The sequence below is a fragment of the Tursiops truncatus genome, chromosome 6, assembly GCF_011762595.2.
Source record: "Tursiops truncatus isolate mTurTru1 chromosome 6, mTurTru1.mat.Y, whole genome shotgun sequence".
NCBI lineage: Eukaryota > Metazoa > Chordata > Mammalia > Artiodactyla > Delphinidae > Tursiops > Tursiops truncatus.
Window position 1 is genome coordinate 71,777,449 of NC_047039.1, and position 18,965 is coordinate 71,796,413.

Below are 18,965 nucleotides of genomic sequence, written 5' to 3' on the forward strand. Positions count from 1 at the left end.
AACATTCTGAGAGCAGAGCGGAATCGAGGGAAACCTGTATACTCTGCACGTCGGACATTCCGACTTGCAGAGTAGATCTTAAAAATGAGAGTCAGGTGTGCTTATTTTCCAGGTGAGGATACTTGTGTCTGGCAAAGTGAGCACTTCAGCATGGGATTGTTCCTGATAAAAGCAGCACGTAATCCCTGGATTCCTGACCCTCAGAGGCCACGTCTCCTTCTTTTACTCCTTTAAAAACGTCTCATATCTGCCTCATTCGATTCCCTTGGGCTTTGGTGGGGAGTGACCCAATTTATTTCCTGGGTCCAATTCCGTCTCATACAATTAAATTTCCCTACCCCAATCTCCATCTTGCCCAAATGCACTGATTGAAGAAGCAAGTCTTGGGCTTTAGTCTTTCCCAAAGACTTCTGATTACGTCTGTCTCATGACTACGCTCTCTTGGTGTCTTCCCAAAGAAGACTTTTTCCCACCAGGTTACACCAGTGTTGTCTCCAAGGCATCGGAAGCTGTGTGCTCCTGATTTGTTTTCAATTGTGGATTATATTTCTTTTCAGATTACTTTTCAGGTCACCTTTCAGGAGCCTTCATTTTCATATGAATCATCTGTCCTACTGATGATCATGATTCAAAGAGTTATTAAGTATTTAAAAAGCAATATGGGGACTTCTCTGGTGGCGCAGTGGTTGAGAGTCCGCCTGCCGATGCAGGGGACACGGGTTCGTGCCCCGGTGCGGGAAGATCCCACATGCCGCGGAGCGGCTGGGCCCGTGAGCCATGGCCACTGAGCCTGCGCCGTCTGGAGCCTGTGCTCCGCAACAGGAGAGGCCACAGCAGTGAGAGGCCCGCGTACCGAAAAAAAAAAGCAATATGTATTTTTAAATTCTGAAACAAACATCTTGGGTGAGCTACAAAAACCTTTCCAAAGTTTGTCGTTGCTCTTGTTTTGCGTTTACGTCATGATTCTGGACCCAGACCTGTTTCTTTCAGTGACCCCTGCTCTGTTAAGGAACAGGATTTATTTTGTCAGAATGTTTTTGAGCTTTAAAAGATGAACAGTTCTCTCTTCACATCTCAGCTACCCAATAGTTGTAGGTGTCCTTGTCTTTCTCCAACCTCTTCCAACCTCAAGCCCCTTTATCTGTGAACCACGTATGGAAGAGCTTCCATAGAGGGCTGCGCTCGTCTCTCACTGATATACGAAGATCAGAAAAAAGCAGGGAGCAGAGCAATGAGGGGCTTTGGTAAACTGGGTATCAGGCTGTACTTGGAAGACATCACACTTAAAAGAGAGTTCCTCCTCCTACAGTTGTTTTACTGTGTCTCTTCATGTCGACACATACAGATATGTAGGTTCTGATCAGACTTACTGGTCTCCCTCTCCTGTCTCCACCCTACTCTCCTTACATGATAGTGTGCCCATTACTTAATGTTACTCAGTTTTTTTAATCTGTAGAAATGCATGTCTAATTTGCTTGACGTTAAGTAATAGATGTGAAAGCACCCAGCACAATGTCCCGTCTTTTGTATTGCAAGAAGCCTCTGGTCACTTAGTCATGTCCCTTTAAGAATACAGTTGACCCTTGAACAACACAGGTGTGAACTGCAGAGGTCCACTTTGAGGCGGATTTTTTTCTTCAGTGGTAAGTACTATAGTACTACACAGTCTGCAGTTGGTTGAGTCCACAGATATGGAGGAACAGTATATAGAGAGGGCTGACTCGAAGTTATACATAGATTTTCAACCGTGCGGAGGGTTGGCACCCCTGTCCCCCACCATTGTTTAAGGGTCAACTCTACTTTCTAAGCAATATGGAAAAGAAGTAGTATTAAAATACCAAATACAATCTAGCTGTATTGGCTGAAAAATTATCACACCGTTTTAAAGAAAGAAATTTAGTTCCATTAAAGTCTATACCTCTCTAAACCTGACTTGCAATGTATGATTTAATTGATAACACAGCATAAAGTATCCTTTTCTGACCTGAACCACAAGAAAATCCAGTTTTTTTCTAGCCTTTAATAATAATGTTTATGGCGTATATAAATTAACTTTTGTAGGGCATACTTGAGAAGAAACACATACACAATTAGATAGATACACAATGAAAGAGAATCTTTAGAATTTGGTCAAATTGGTCCTGTGTGGGGCTTCCCTGGTGACGCAGTGGTTGAGAGTCCGCCTGCCGATGCAGAGGACGCGGGTTCGTGCCCTGGTCCAGGAGGATCCTGCATACCGTGGAGCGGCTGGGCCCGTGGGCCATGGCCGCTGAGCCTGCGCGTCCGGAGCCTGTGCTCCGCAACGGGAGAGGCCACAGCAGTGAGAGGCCCACGTACTGCAAAAAAAAAAAAAAAAAAAAAAAAAATTGGTCCTGTGTGGATTTCACAGTATATTTCGCTGTAAATTTACTAACTTTTAACTTGGCACCCAGTTAAATTAGAGGATTGTTTTCCTTTCCTCATACAAAGTTATATTAATATAACCAGCTGTAATCACAGTACTTTACCGAACTATACAATAATGTTATTTCCTACACTTCGGGAAAATACGTGTCTCAAAGATCCTTTTCTCTTTATAATATTCTGCCCACCTTCCCTTCTCCCTACATCCCACATTAAGATTTAATTCTTAAATTACTCTGAGCTTTAGAGAAATGTCCAGATTTCTTTTTACCACATATGTTTTGGTTTTCTGAATATTGCCCACTAATGAAAATTCCCTGTGCATCTGTAGTAAATAAACCTTTGAATTGCTAATTGTTTCAGATCAGCCCCCGAGATCTTTAGCAGCTGTCTTTATGGCATTTTCAGCCCACAGATTCAGTCTGTTTGTTTCTGGGATTTTAATCATCAGTCATACACACAGGCGCAAAGGTCAGGTTGCCTTGTAGACAGAGTGGTGGCAACATCTGCATGTGCTGTAGCCTCCACGGGGGTGCGGCTCCTCCTTTATCTCCTTCTCTCACCGTGTGTTAGTCAGCTCAGGCTGCCGTCAGAGAATGCCACAGCCTGGGTGGCTTAAACAACAACAGTAGATTTTCTCACTGTCTGGAGGCCAGACGTCTGGAAGTGCATGATCAGGGTGCGAGCAGAGTTAGGTTCTGGTGATGCCTCTCTCCTCAGCTTGCACACAGCTGCCTTCTTACAGTGTTGTCACAAGGCCTTTCCTCTGTGCACACACTTTTGTTGTCTCATCTTCTTAAAAGGACGCCAGTCCTGTCTGATTAGGGCCCCACCCTTATGATCTCATTAACCTTAATTACTTTTTAAGGGCTCTATCTTCAAACACAGTCACCCTGGGAATGTGAAGCTACATCTTCCATTCAGTCCTCCAGCTCCCTGTCTCCCCTTCTCTCCACAAGCCTTATGCTCTAGGGTACTGATCTCTATGGGATCCAGGTCCTCTGGCTTCTGCTGGGGTTCAGCCTTGGGATACATTGGCAAAAAATGGGAGAGAGGGAGGAAGAGACTGGGGTCTTGCTCAGCACACATTCCCCTGGCTTCTTCCCTGCAGGGCCGACATGGGTTGGCGAGTCCCCTGACCAGATTTCAACTCCTATTAGCCCCTCTGTCTCCCGTTTCAGTGACTCCTCTCTCCCTGGCTCCCTTTAGGCAGTTACTGACCCCATACCCTCCTTTGGAGTTTGCCTTTGCCATGCCCAGTGGAATTTAAGCTTTGGCTCTGGCCTTAGTGAGCATTTCCAATTCCCAGTTTGCTCATCTGTAAAATAATGATATAGACTTGAATTGTGCAGAATAATGTTTGTACAGTCCTTGGTACGTAGTAAGTTTCTGTAAATGTTAGCCTCTGTGATTTTTAGTGCACAGTGAACCTTCTATGTATAAAACGCTCCTTGATTATAAAACAAAAATTATCTCTTGGGCTTCCCTGGTGGCACCATGGTTGAGAGTCCGCCTGCCGATGCAGGGGACACGGGTTCGTGCCCCGGTCCGGGAGGATCCCACATGCCGCGGAGCGGCTGGGCCCGTGAGCCATGGCCGCTGAGCCTGCGCGTCCGGAGCCTGTGCTCCGCAACGGGAGAGGCCACAACAGTGAGAGGCCCGCGTACCGCAGGAAAAAAAAAAAAAGATGTTAAAATAAATAAAATATTATCTCTTAAGAATTAGCCCTAGGTTTTCCCTCTCAATAGAGGAATAAATGTGTTTGTTTCTGTTTATAAAAATCATACATGGTCACGGAAGGAAGGTATAAAAAGAAAATAAAATTCTTTCCTAATCTTACCGAACAGGATAAGTTCTACTACATCGTCACTTGATGGTAGCTTTAAGCGTAAAACTGTACTACACGTTAACTTCATTGCGCACACATGCACATACATTTTTTTCTAAACTGAGACTATACTGTATCATTTTGTAGCCTACATTTGTAATGATATTACAACATAAAAGTACCTTCCGAACATTGTCTTATTATTCTTTTAAAATGAAATACGTTTTTAGAGATCTTTTCAGTCATAATTTACATAGATACATGAATGAGATTGTGCCATATGTGCTTTTTCATCATTTTGTGGGTTTTAACCTATTATCTTGTTATGGTTCTGTTTAAACCAGGTAGGTTTTGTCATTATCTCATGTGTTCTGTTGACAGGTCAGGTAAAGCTCTGCTGTGACCGTGCTTCTTCCCGATGACACAGCCCCTCAGTGTGTGATGGGGAGGGCACATTTTGGTGATGAAATGTAACCTTCTTATTCTTCCCTGGCTGCGACGTTCTGTCTCTGATGTATAGACCTGAGTCAGTCGCCAGAGTTTCTCAATCTGGCCACCCACACCATAGTGAGGAGTAATTCCCTCTGGAGAATTGGAAGCATTGGACAAAATCCTTAGTTTATGATGGGTTGGTGATTTTTGCATCCTTCTCTATGTTTCGTGAATATTTGGATGGGAAACTGAAGGATGGTAAACCAGGTCCAGCTGTCTAGTGGCAATAACATCCAGAAGTTCCTCCCCCTCTCCATGAATTTTTCCCATTCCTGTGTAATCATATTGCATTTTTCCACATTGAAGGGCAAAAAGAAATCCATGCTCAGGTCAGGTCAAATCCTGTCATAAATATTCTGTTCCCTGAGGATTCAAGGTCAGGGAGAGTTTATCAAAGATACTCCAGATTCTTTGTCATCTCTCTTTCCTTGGCTCTTTTTTCCAGAAATTCCAGGACAACACTCCAAATACTTTTTCCTCCACCTGACACCAGAAGAGCTGGGGCCTGGAAAGAAGAAAGAGGTTTAGTCATCACTAGCTTTGGGACTTCGGTTCGCACTTCCTAATTACAAAGTGATAGACTTGACCTACGTGTCCTCCAGCATGCCTTGTAGTTTTAAAATGGTAGACTTTCTGAAGGATTCAGCTGTAACTGTTCTGAGAGATGCTCTTCACTTTGGCTTATGTTTCTCTTTTCTTCTGAAGATCTCATCTTACAGAGAAAAATAGTCCATATGCTTCAATATATCTGTGTTCTACGTTGCTTCTTCTCCTTAATTATTTTATGACCTTAGGAAAGTCTTTGAGTTTATGCCAAGTTTGGGCATAAAGCATGTAAGAAAAACTTCTTGGGTCTGGTTGAAGAAGGTAGCCACAGTCAAATATGTTTGGAAATTACTTCAGATCGTGCCTCCCTCTTAGTTTTGCAATGAACCGTCACTCACTAAAGACTCTTAGAAGTTCTGCAATAAGGGAACCTGTTTAATTTTGCTTAATTCAGAATTTCCCAAACATATTTGATCTTGAAATCCTTTTATTTCTGGTAGCATCCATAACATCCCTCATAATTAATATCCCGGCCATGCATAGAGGAAGCACAGCTCTGGAAGGAAGGCATCATCCCAAATTGTGCCCTTTATTGGTGATGTGATCTCAGAATAAATACATTACCTCTGTGCACCTCACATTGCTCATATATCAAATGCGGGTACATAATAGCGGCCACTTCATGTGGATGAAGATTTATAGGAATATAATATGACTATGGTAATTGTGACTAATAATATTCCAACTCTGAGGTCTGGCTGTCTGGGTTCAAATTTTGTCTTTCCACTTACTGGCTTGTGACCTTAAAAACATTACTTCTTTACCTCAATTCTTTATCTGTGTGATGGGGACAAACATTGTACCATTCTCACAGAGTTGTTGGAGGAATTCAGTCTGATTCATGTAAAACATTTAGAATTGTGCTTGGCCCACGGTAGGTACCTAGTAAAATGTTAGCCCTTATGATCGTCACTGTCTGTGCTCTTGTTACTTCTATGACTGTATCAGGTGAAAGGTAATATTTTAGTTTCTTTTTTTAATTGGGATATAATTGACATTAGTTTCAAGTATACAACATTAATGGTTCAATATTTGTATATATTTGTGAAATGATCACCACTGTGAGTCTAGTTAACATCCATCACCATACATAGTTACAGTTTTTTTTCTTGTGATGAGAAATTTTAAGATCTCTCTTAGCAACTTTCAAATGTACAATACAGTAGTATTAACCATAGTCGTCATGCTGTACATTGCATCCAGATTAGTTTTGTCTTTTTTTTTTATAAATCTGTTTATTTATTTTTGGGGTGCGTTGGGTCTTCGTTGCTACGCACAGGCTTTCTCTAGTTGTGGCGAGCGGGGGCTACTCTTCACGGTGGCTTCTCTTGTTGCGGAGCACGGGCTGCAGGTGCACGGGCTTTAGTAGTTGTGGCTAGTGGGCTCTAGAAAGCAGGCTCAGTATTTGTGGCACGGGGGCTTAGTTGCTCCGCGGCATGTGGGATCTTTGCGGACCAGCAATTGAACCCGTGTGCCCTGCATTGGCAGGTGGATTCTTAATCACTGCGCCACCAGGGAAGTCCTATATTAGTTTTTAAAAGCAACTCCTCTTACTTCAGAAAGCAGCTTAGATCCAGCACATTATTAATGCAGCATCGTACCCCTTCTGCAAATGCTTCATTCTGCCATGTTGATATTGATCTTGTCTTCATCTAGAGTCTGTGACCCATGTCTTCCATCATCTAAGTTTTTCTGTTTGTGTGCAGGGGCGGAGAGGCCTCGGCTCTGTTTTTGTCTGGGCATCGGGAAATGGTGGGAGGAGCAAAGACCACTGCTCCTGTGATGGCTACACCAACAGCATCTACACCATCTCCATCAGCAGCACAGCCGAAAGTGGAAAGAAGCCTTGGTACCTGGAAGAGTGTTCGTCCACGCTGGCCACAACCTACAGCAGCGGAGAGTCCTATGATAAGAAAATAGTATGTGACATTTGCATGTCTGGCATGATTGGTTTATTTATCTTTCACTTTGAAACACAAATGGAGACCATACATTTATATGCACAAGTAATATATGGAAATAGAAAGATTAGCTGATTACTCAACACAGGTATTTGTAAATATTACCATTCCGTTACCAAGTCGTTGAAAAAGCCTGTCTGGGTCATTACATTCCAGCATTGAATGTGGCCTTAGACATGATTAAGCTTCAGTTTTGTTGAAGACAAATGAATGGACTACATTCACCTTGTGAGTTGGTGGCAGAGAAAAGACTGGGTGGGATTCTCAGCCCAGTTCCCTATCACCCTGTCCCCGTACTGCCTTTGAACTTCAGCTTGAGTACTTTGGTTTCAAAGTAGGTACAACGAATTCAGTGCGACCTAAACCTATGTAAAAGGTGCTTCTCTAACACTGCAGCACAGAGTTTGCCTGAACGAGAAGCACAGTAGTCCTGTGTGATCTGCTTACCAACATGCTCTGCTCTCTATGCAGATGGTAAAATGGTTAAGAGTTTAGGTTTGCAGGACCAGCCGGCGTGGCTTTCGTTCACTCTGGAACTATTTACTAGCTGGGTAACTTTGGATACATAATTTTTCTGTCTCAAGATCCTCACCTGTAAAATGAGGGCATTTAGTAATACCTAGTTCATGGAGTTATTTCAGTGATTATGAGCAAGTAGATAGAAAGTGCTTTGCACACTACCTGACCCATTGGTGCTCAAAAGAGGTCTGACTTTTAGGATGCCCCACACTGTGCGACTGACTCTAAATTTCAGACACCTTTGCACTTTGCTCTTTTCCTGATCGTGGTTGTATTAAATGTCTCGGGGTTTGTCTTTCTAAAGTGGAGCTAAGCTGCTATACATGACACTTTTTAGCATTTAGCCAACACCCTGCTTTCAGATCCTGTGATTCACGCAGGTTTGGTTCACTCTGCGATGCTCCCTCTGGCTTTATATGGCGGTGGAAATAGAGGTGATAAGATACTACCTCCTTCCTGTAATTCTTCATCCATATCTATTTGGTTCCTCTTGATTCCTGATTACTATAGGATTTTCACGTTTGATTTCTCGGCTACCTTTCACTATCCTCTTAAGTTACATTTTTCAGATTGATTTAAATAAAAACTGCCTACCCCTATGCATATCCCATCTGTGCCCATCTTTCTCTAATCCCTTCATAATAATTGGGTTAAAAATATGCACATGAGTAACCCTGGAAGTACCTCCATCATACATCAGTAAACATATTCCACAATACAAAGTGAAATATAAAAGGAGAAAATACAGAGATGACAAGTTTTGAAGTTCCATGGCTTTCTTCATGGGAAAGTGATGCTCTATGATACTTTACCATGATTATGGAAATGTTTTAATCTAGGAATGTTCCTTTGGCTTTCAAATTTGCTCATCTCTCAGAGCTCCTGGTCAAGGCCCACTAATACTGAGTGGCATCCGTCAGTTCTGCATCATGAAAATCCTGATGAAAACTCTCTGGAATAAGAATTGTCTTCCCAAACTTCTAGAGTCTGAAGGCATGTTAATGAAAACTCGCCATTGCTTCAAAGTAAATATGCCCATCTAGTGCTATTATTTCCTATGGGGCAGTTGTTGTGAGAGAGGTGTTTTTAAGTTCCATGAGTGCCTTCCTTAAGGGAAGATTATAATCCAATGGGCAAAATATCAAGGAGGAAGGAAGTGTTGCCGGGTCCCAGATGGAAGAGGACAGTGCAGATAGAGGGACCTCAAAATTGCTACCCTGAGATTTACTCCTTACACTGGACCTTCCTGGGCTTTTCATCACTACTTACTGTGATGGTGTGGTAGCTGCTATGACCCCCATTGACTGGGTGGTCATTTAGGATTCTTCCACAGACGGACAAATCGATCATTCTGTGGTGAGGGGATAGGGCTTGAGAGGAAAGATGGACGCCATGATTTAATGTCAGTATCCTTGATTCAGGTCATATTTCACTTTTCCCTTGTTGCTGCTTCTGATATCAGAACCTTTACTGACTCACTGAATATATAAAGTGACCTGTTTACCTTTTACTTGGCTCTGCCTTTTGTTTAACCTCTCCCATTTTCGTAGCAGCAATTGTACGAATTTTTCTCTAGCCAGTTCTCAGATTCTCTTGTTTTAGCTGAACCTCCAGATTACCCTCAGTTGGAGAGGAATGTGGTAGCTGTTCCCAATTATAATCTCTAGCTACGGACAGACCACTCAGTGGCTAAGTAACCTCTACCGAGTCTTGGTTTCCTCCTCCGTAAAATGGAGGTAAAGCCAGAACCAGCCTCATAAATTTTCATGAAGACAGCAATATACTGAGCCTAAGGTACTTACACAACGCCTGTGGCAACGAGCCACCTAGTAAGTGGCTGGTACCCTTGTTCCCTAAGTCAGGGTAGCTTTCTGTATCGTGGGAGCTTAGGCTGGTCGTTTTTCCTCTGTTGTTAACAGAGGTGCTTGTCGCACCTTCGTTTTTCCAATCTGTAGAACCACGATCCGTTCCACCCACCCCGTAAAGAATGGCACTTTGATGGTAAACATGTTAACAGTTTGAACGTGAGGAGAGTTGGCGGCAACATCAGGCTTTTATGGTCCAGCTGCCCCTTTTCCTTCTAGATGTCAGAATGACAAATAATCCTGCTCTGCGCTTGGGACCTTTTCTTCACCACGCTTTGAACCAGATGTCTGTGGTCCCTCAGAGATGCCCGCATCCTGTTAGTGGCATCCGTGATTGAGTGTTACAGGAACAGCAGTGTCTCCCTTTGTTCTGGGGCTCCCCTCCCCAGTCCATCCATTTCCTTTTGTCATTTGCAGCTTCTTCAGAAGAGCACAGTTGTCATTCTTCATTCATAGAGCACCTTTGTGAGTTGAACTGAGGCAGACGCTGAGGATCCAGGAGAGAGGAAAGATCTCACTGCTTCTGGGAAAGCACTTTGGTTAAATAATTTTTTCTTGTCCTTTTCATGGTGTGCAAGTAGGAAAACCTTGCCCTGAGTTTCAGAACGTAGCCAAGTCTCCATCCCTTGGTTTCCTACCATCACTATCGTACAGTTGTGGACCTTGGTATTCCACGCATGCTTTAATAGATTCGGATCAGTGATGGCCTTGAACCTTATTATAGCAAGTGAAGCAACTAAAATATCAAGATTACTATGATAAGAAGCTCCCCTATAAGGTAAATAGAAATCAGTTGAAGTGACTGGTTATTATGAAATAATGTTTTTATTAACAACACCGTATACATTTTATTCCATGCCAGACATGTAGTACATTTACAGTTATATTAACATGTCATAAATATAATATTTTTTGCCCTTCTGATGTGTGCCTGGTAGTGTGCTATGCACATTGAATGCATCCTCTCTTTGTATCCCCAAAACATTATGCAGGAAGATCAAGTATTGTCCCCACTCTACAGATGAGAAAACTAAAGTCTGAAAGGTTAAAAGAAACACATGTAGTAAGTGGTAGAGTCTGGATTCCAACCAAAGTTGTGTTGAACCCCCAGCCCACCTTGTAACCAATGTGCTGTCATGCCCCAGATCCTTCCCAGGGACCTCCAGCATGGGGCTGTATAAAAGAATGGTGCTTTTCTTGCCTGTTTGGGGTTCTCTTCACAGTGATTTAAAAAAAAAAAGAAAAGTATGTGGACTATATAGGCATCCACTGTTTTTCACTGCTTGGCCCACTCGTTCTTTTTGAATATGGAAAGTAATTTTAGTTGTTAAATTTATTACCTTTACTTCCATTTACATTCTTGATGACAGTGTATTCAAATTTTATACACTCCAAATACAATGAGCAATTTGCTTTGTAGTCCTTTAGATCAGCGTTGTCCAGTAGAACTTTCTGCTAGGATGGAAAGGTTCTCCATCTGTGCTGCCAAGATGGTAGTCACTAGACACACGTGGCTGTCGAGCATGTTAAATATGGCCAGTGCGTGGAAGAACTTTAATTTTAATTCCGATTAAACTTTAACTGATTTAAATTTAAATATCCACATGGGACTATTGGTGATTGTATTGAACAGCACATTTTTATCTTTATGGCTCACTAATTTTGAATTTCATGCCGTTAGACCTCTTCCTAACCCCCTCAGACGATCGGTCGGTCTTCTGGCAAAACACCTAAGCCCTTTGCCAGTCTAAGTGGCTAATTCCCGTGGCCTGGCGTTGAACTCCCCAAAGTTACCTTTTGCCTTTTGTGTGATTTCAAACCAGGGCCCTCCTGTGCGACTCGCGTCATCTGGCAGGAACACTCTTTTCCCAGAAACCACTTCATTTATGCCTCTTCTCCAATTTCCTATCAGGGAGGCTGTTCTTCCTCACCTTCCCCTGAAAGAATGGCACTCCCCTCCCCCCAGACTCTACTCTTTTATCCTGTTCAGTTTTCTTTCTGGCATCCTTAGAGCTACTTAACATGATGTTATACATTTTTTTATTGACTGTTTTCCATGCTAGAATGGAAACAACTTGAGGTTGAAGACTTTGTTCTTTCCCAGAGCCTGAGCTTGATAAATGTTCAGGAGTAACTGACATTGAGAAAGATAGAAGCCTCACAAGGCATTTAAACAGTCACAGGAGGCAGGTAGGTACTCTCAGAGAATCTTCCTCTACTGGTAGGTTGGAGAAAGGCAGAGGGTACGTGACAATGTATTTCACATAGGAAATTGCCTACAGGAATCCCGCTGTAGAAAGCTGTACATCCAACTCTCCTTAGTGTCAAGGAGCCTTAAAGATCCTGTCTTTATGTAACCCTTCACTACCTCCTGAATTTCTCCCAAGTTCTTTGATAGAGATAAAGCTCCCCTCCCTCCCCAGTCACTCCCATCATTAAATTATATTTCTTTGGGGACTTGTTCAGCCTTTGTCTTTTTTTCCTCTAGTAATTTGTCTCAGTGATTGGAATATGGGGGCCATCGTATTCCTCCTGGGTCTTGTGAGCCTGGGTTTAAATATATGCTCTGCTCAGCCCTCTTCTGATATCATTTTATTTATTTGTGTTCAAAACAAACTTGCTGCCTGGGGTATCTCAGGGTTGGCCTGAAAGACCAGTTCCATCGGAGGAATTATCTTATTGCTTTTAATATTCCTAAGCAGCTACACATTTCCTTTTGCAGAAAGTACCCTCTGCACTAACGAATTTGTTATTCAGATGCAGTCATTGCTATCATCTCTCTGTTTCTCCTTTTGATTTGGGAAATGTCATGATTTTTCATGAGTGAAAGACTAGCAAATCCAGATGTGTTTAGTTTGTATAGACGTCTGATCCATATTCTCTTGAGAATGTTAAAAAGAAGGAAGGAAAGTTTATGCCTAAAAAATTCTGATTTTTGACTGTGGCCCAAAGGAGAATGGCGATACCCACTGGTTGACGGGGGCTGGATCCCAAGGCCAGTTTCGCCATAATTGCTGGTGATGGTCTGGAACTGCCACCTTTGCTCTCATGGGTGACTCCACTCTGTAGCTCAGCTTTTTCTTTTGCTGCCATTTCAGGATTTAATACTTCACCACTTACCAGCTCTTTAGTGGCTGCACGTCATTGGGCTCATGAATCTCTCTGAGCCTCCATTTCCTTAGTTAATAAATAGTATTGATATATCTTCCTTGCAGAGTTCTTGTGGATCCAATATAATTTTATATAAACAAATATATTTTATATACAACATACACACCTATCGCTCATTGCCTTGCTCTTTGCAAGTTGCTGGTGGTGGTGGTTTTAGAAGCAGTGCAGCTAGTGTTAGCAATAGTAGTAGGAAGAGAAATAGCTATACTTTAGCCCCTGGATTGTGTATATACACATACACACATAATTTTTGTAGGCTGCTTATAAGTTTATGTAAGTCTTATTTGGAGAATCGATAAAGAAGTAACCTTGAAGTCTTTCCTAATAAGTGGGAGAGTTTAAAACATAGAACAAAATGAGTAGAAAGGAGCTTGACACTAGTAATTCAACTTAACAAATAAACACTGTACCTCTGCTCTGTACCCAGCACTGAGCTGAACATTATAGAGATTCAAAAATAGATATAAGATGGGATCCTTCTTTGGTGATATTCACCTCACATTGATAAGCAAGACCTTACGTTTGCACTTTACAGTTACAGATTCTCATTGCAACATGGGAGTGGAATTTTGTGTGGTCTTTTGTCAGTCATAATCGAATTTTACACCAGTCTTTGTGACTTTGGTGAACACAGAAAGCGTTAGTCTTTGGTTCCTTTATATTTTGCCGTGCTTAATAAATCAGCTTCTCCTATTTTATTCGTTAACACATTTAAGATGTAGTTTCTGCCCTTATCCCCCTCCAGAGATGTGTCTGAAACAGGTTTTTTTGGGGGGGCACCTTTCTAATCCAAATCCAAATCGACACCAGAAACAAATTCAACCTGACAGACAGAATCATTTCATGTTTTAAAAATATCTGTTCAGTTGCTCTTTTAACAGATATGAGACAATATGGCACCTTCAAAATAAAACAGATCCCAAGATATCAGGGAGATAGAAACTCCTAACTGTGTAAAGATTTGTCACTTATAGCCAGCCTCAATCTGAACTGAGATTCCCTGGAGAATTACATCAACAGGCTAGAATAAAAGATCCAATCAGCCCAAGTAATCGAAATGTGAAATACTCGGAAATAAGAGCTTAGGATGAGAGAAAGGGATGGTTCTTCAACAGCAGAAGCCTGACTCGACCTGAATACCCACCCCATCTCACCAAATCAAGATGACATCCCAAACTTTGTGGAGTCCAAAAGCCCATCTGCTACCCATCCCGGGAGAGGCTGAAAATCTAATTTGCTGATCAAGACAGCTTTGATCTGGTGTGAGGCCTGGTGTCATCTCCTGTTTCCTTCACTCTGATGGGCAGAAATGATATTTTCTTGAGCAATCTGAGAAGTTCTGTGCAGAAAAATTCTGTTTCTGATTTGGGTAGTGAATTTGGGGAATTTAGAGCATGCAAGATGCGCCAGCGGGACCAAAACCAAATTCTGAGACATTCTAAAATGGAATTGAAACTTAATGCGCTTTATTGTTCTGTTTTCACATATCAACTCTCTGAATTCCCAGCCCCATGATGTGGGCCAACCGTCGAATGCAACTTTTCCTTTAAATTACACTGTCAGTTCTTGTATGCATGTGTTGTGATTAATGGGGTTACCCCATGTGGTTCCAGTTTGGGGAGCATCATTTTTCTTGAAAATTGCATGCTCCTTGGTGGTCTTTGCCTTTTCTTTCTAAAGATGGACATAAAAATGTCCTGATGCTGTGCGTTCTCTTAATGATGAAAACCTGCCTTAGATCTTTCCGGTAATTTACACCTCAATATCTCGACCACTGACAGTAACTTCCTCTTGAAATGCCCCAGCTGGAGTTTCCACTTAAAGCAGGATGAGAAGGGAGTGAGGATGTTTTTGTTTCTTTTCTCTCCATTCCTTTTAACCTCCCTCCTCTCCATCACCTTCCTGTTCCACTCCCTTTCTACCCCTACTCACTACTCAAGTTTCATTTAGTTCAAGTGATTGGAAAAAAAAAATAAAAGCACAATGATGATGATGTGGAATTCTACAAACTTGCCTATATTAATAGCATTTAACAGTAAATTGGTGTTTATATATAAAAGTACTAAATGGCTGTTTACTTAAGTATATATCATTCGTGTATATACCTGCGGACCCTATTTGGATGGAGCATATTCCTATGGCCAATCCAACATCGTAACACTTTTATTGTTCACTGGAGGTGAGGCTGGACGTAGCTATTTATTACACTCGCAAATGCTGCACACACTTGGCGTCTCTATTCTGGATTTGTTTCTGTACATTGAAAGCGTCTGGTGCAGCTGAAGAATAAGCAAAATGAGCCAACTGAGAAAGCGTCATGAAAAATCTTGAATTCAGGCACAAGTCATTGAAAAAAGAAAAAAAACTTGGCAAAGGAATGTGACCGTGAGGGTGAGGTAAAATGAGAAAAATGCAGGCAAGGCCACCTCTCAACAACAGTATATCTGGAGACCTGGAAACAGGCTGCTGCTGGGGTATTTATACATTGACTTAGGGACCAGGCCTTTGGAAAATAAGGCTGCAAATTCACCCGTCATTTCAAATGAAATAGAAATCACTTTTTAACAATCCATCAATCCCACTTCTGAGTACATATCCAAAAGAATTGAAAACAGGATCTGAGGACTTCCCTGGTGGTGCAGCGGTTAAGAGTCTGCCTGCCAATGCAGGGGACACGAGTTTGAGCCCTGGTCCAGGAGGATCTCGCATGCCACGGAGCGGCTAAGCCCAGTGCACCGTGACTGCTGAGCCTGCGCTCTAGAGCCCGGGAGCCACAACTACTGAAGCCCACGTTCCTAGAGCCCGTGCTTCACAACAAGAGAAGCCACCGCAATGAGAAGCCCGCGCACCACAATGAAGAGTAGCCCCCGCTCGCCGCAACTAGAGAAAGCCCGCATGCAGCAACGAAGACCCAACGCTGCCATAAAGAAGGAAGGAAGGAAGGGAGGAAGGAAAAAAAAGAAAAGAGAAAAGAAAGAAAGAATTACGAAAAGGCCAGCTGTGGGTCTAAAGGAGTTGGTCTTTAAAAAAAAAAAAAAAAAAATTGAAAACAGGATCTGGAAGAGATATTTACACACCTATGTTTATTGCAGCGTTATTCACAATAGCCAAGAGGTGGAAGCAACCCAAATACCAATTGACAGATGAATGAATAAAGAAAATATACTATATAATACAATGGAATATTATGCAGCCTAAAAAGAAGAAAATCCTGCCGCACGCTACAACACGGATGAGCCTTGAGGACGTTATTCTAAGTGAAATAAGTCAATCACAAAAAAGACAAATGCTGCATAATTCCACTTATATGAGGTACCTAGAGCAGTGACAGTCACAGAAGCAAACAGTAGAATGGTGGTTGCCAGGGGCTGGGGAGGGGCCATGGGGAGTTGTTTAATGGGTAGAGTTTCAGTCAGGCAAGGTGAAAATGTCGTAGAGCTCTAGGATTGCACAGCCAAGTGCATATAATTAGCAATACTGTACTGTACACTTAAAAAGTTGTTAAAAGGGTAAATCTGTGTTATGTGGGGTTTTTTGCCTCGCTCCCTCCAAAAAGAAATACCTTTTTAACGTCAACAATTGAAAAATCTCAGAAGTTTCTTAATGTAGAAGTGGGTAGGGCTCTCTTTACCCAGACATCTTGTGAACATCCACCTTGGAGGCTCAGAGGATGGCTAGCTAATCACGTCTGTGAATCTAGAAACAACTTGCCCTGCTTGCCAAACACGCGGTCGGGCTCTTGCCCAGCTCTCAGTTATTCCAGAAAAGAGTGCAAGGCTTGTCTCCTCTCTCCCACCACCTATCTACATGGTTCTCTATATTTTTACTCTCTCTCCCATTTCTTTTGTATCAGTGCCTCTCTGGTATGGCTAATCTGGTAATATTAGTGGTGTCAAAAGGCATAAAGAACAGATAGTGAGCACTGATGGCCTCGTGTGAAACTAAATCACCAGGATGTCAGTCTCGATTCATGACAGATAATTAAAGAGTCCCTTCAGACATCCTCATGTGACCCTGAGGAAACTTTTAGGGGAGGACTCATTTCTACAGAGTTATGCAGTGCTTCCTTTCTGGTGATGAGCGGAATTTCTTTCCAAATCAGCTAATCTGCATTCTTTTGAAGGATGCACCTTAGAAAAGCAAGGCTTTGTTTTCGCCACCTCTATCCCCCTACACCTTTCTGATGACCTTTCACCTCAGTTTTCTTATCTGTAAAATATGGGCAATATACTTGTCTTGATGACTGAGAAAGCTTTACCAATGTCTTCCAATAACTACAATGAGACTCCTAAGTTCATCTCACAAGCCTTGTAGCTTCCCAGCAGGAGGGCTATTAGTCCCAAGGGGGCAAAAAAGGATTCTTATCAGGGAGGGAGGATCTTAGATATTACAGTGGTTTGCGAAATTATATACCATAGTGCTTTATTTCTCTTGTTATGAAGATTCTGCATTTAATTTTTCTTCTTTCATGAAATGATCGTGGAACAAAGGTTGAGAAACACTGCCCTTGCTGATGGGCATGTTATTCAGCCACAGCTGAAGTGAACTAGATTCAAACCAAGAGGAAAAAATGATCTAGTTCTCACATTTTGATCTTTAAAAAATAGAAAATGGCTGATCTCCTATAATATACAAGCATGCACTTAGATCTGTTCATTTCACATCAAGTACACTGGCTTCAACCTTGTTTTTAGTATTTGTGTTAAATCTATCAGGAAGTCTTGGTTCATCCAAGTCACATTTCTGTGCATTCTGAAAATGAGTCTGTAAGCAAAGTTCCTTCTAGGACAGAATAAATCTTTTGCTTGAAACCTGCAGCTTTTCCAATGTAATAGTTCTAGGAGGGCAGGAACAAGACCCTGTGCTTTTATTCCTTATGCTAGGTGCTTAACTCAGTGTCTGGTTGTTGGATCAACATGTTTGATGATTTAAAATGTTGGAGTAATGAAAGAACTTTCGTTTTAACTAAAGCTGGGACCAGAGAGAGGCAAGTGAGGTGCCTAGGGTGTAAAATTTAAGGATACAGTTGCACAACCCGTATGTTTCGGGCCAAAGGCTCACCTCAGTCCTCACCCTGGTTGTAACACAAGTGGAATCCAATTTCCAAGCCCTCCCCTTTTCAGAGTTGATTTACACAGGCAATTTTCTGGAAGTGATACAGCCACAGGAGTGCAGGAACAAGGAATTTAAAACAACTATTTCAACACCCCTCCATTCCAGTTTTATGAGTAAATTTCTTTTTACTTGCATGTGACTCACATTGACCCCAGAGCCCTAAATTTTCCACTTCTGTCTTCTAGATCACTACGGATCTGAGGCAGCGTTGCACGGACAACCACACTGGGACATCGGCCTCAGCCCCCATGGCTGCAGGCATCATTGCACTGGCCCTGGAAGCCAAGTAAGCCTTTATCTCCATATGTCTCCACTGGCGACAGCCCCTCAGCTCAAGGACAGTTTGCCCCTTCGCTAGTATACAGTCTCGAGCACGAGCAGCCAGACTATAGTCTTCCCAATTCCACCTTTAAAACTGCAAAGATTAGGCCTTAAGAAAAGCTCCCCCTCTATTAAGGGAAAAGGCAACTTTTTTGGTCTTTATCTTCTTAAGAAATCAAACTGTGTAATTACTTTATTGTGGAGTCATAGTGCAGGCATGCCAGTTGGCTGTAACACTCTTGCCTTGTTGAGGTTTTTATTCTAGTCGGGGAATGTTCTGTGAGTCTCAGAAAGCTTAGGTCTGCCCACTTCTGGTTCCTTTCCCTGAAGGACAGCAATGCAGCTCAGAGTCCATGACAGTAGAACCGTCACAGACTCACTCTGGGGAGCAAAACACGGCAAGGTCGTATGACAGGAGCCCAGGAAGAAAGACAACCCCCTTAACTGAAATCCTTCTTAATGTAGTCAAATTTGGTGTTTAAAAGATCCCTTTGAAAGGCCCCCTCAGGTTATTTTAGGTTCTTAGGTTACATTTATATGCTGGTAGGTCTCCTCTCTTCTTTCTCCAAGCACCAATAGATTAGTTTGTCTTAACTCTTTGAAAACCTAATAGAGATCTACACTCCCTTACCCTCAATTTCAAAAGCCAAAATGGCCTGAAAACTGAAAGTTGTTTTTTGCACA

At 42.2% G+C, this 18,965-nt stretch overlaps 1 protein-coding gene across 1 annotated transcript in view; it reads left to right on the forward strand.

Annotated features, from left to right (window-relative positions):
* The window catches only part of PCSK5 (proprotein convertase subtilisin/kexin type 5), a 445,837-nt gene that overhangs the window by 176,950 nt on the left and 249,922 nt on the right, over positions 1-18,965 (forward strand). Inside the window, 2 exon segments of the mRNA XM_033858183.2 lie at positions 7,036-7,248; positions 18,146-18,246. Of these exon segments, the coding sequence (XP_033714074.1) occupies positions 7,036-7,248; positions 18,146-18,246 (314 nt within the window).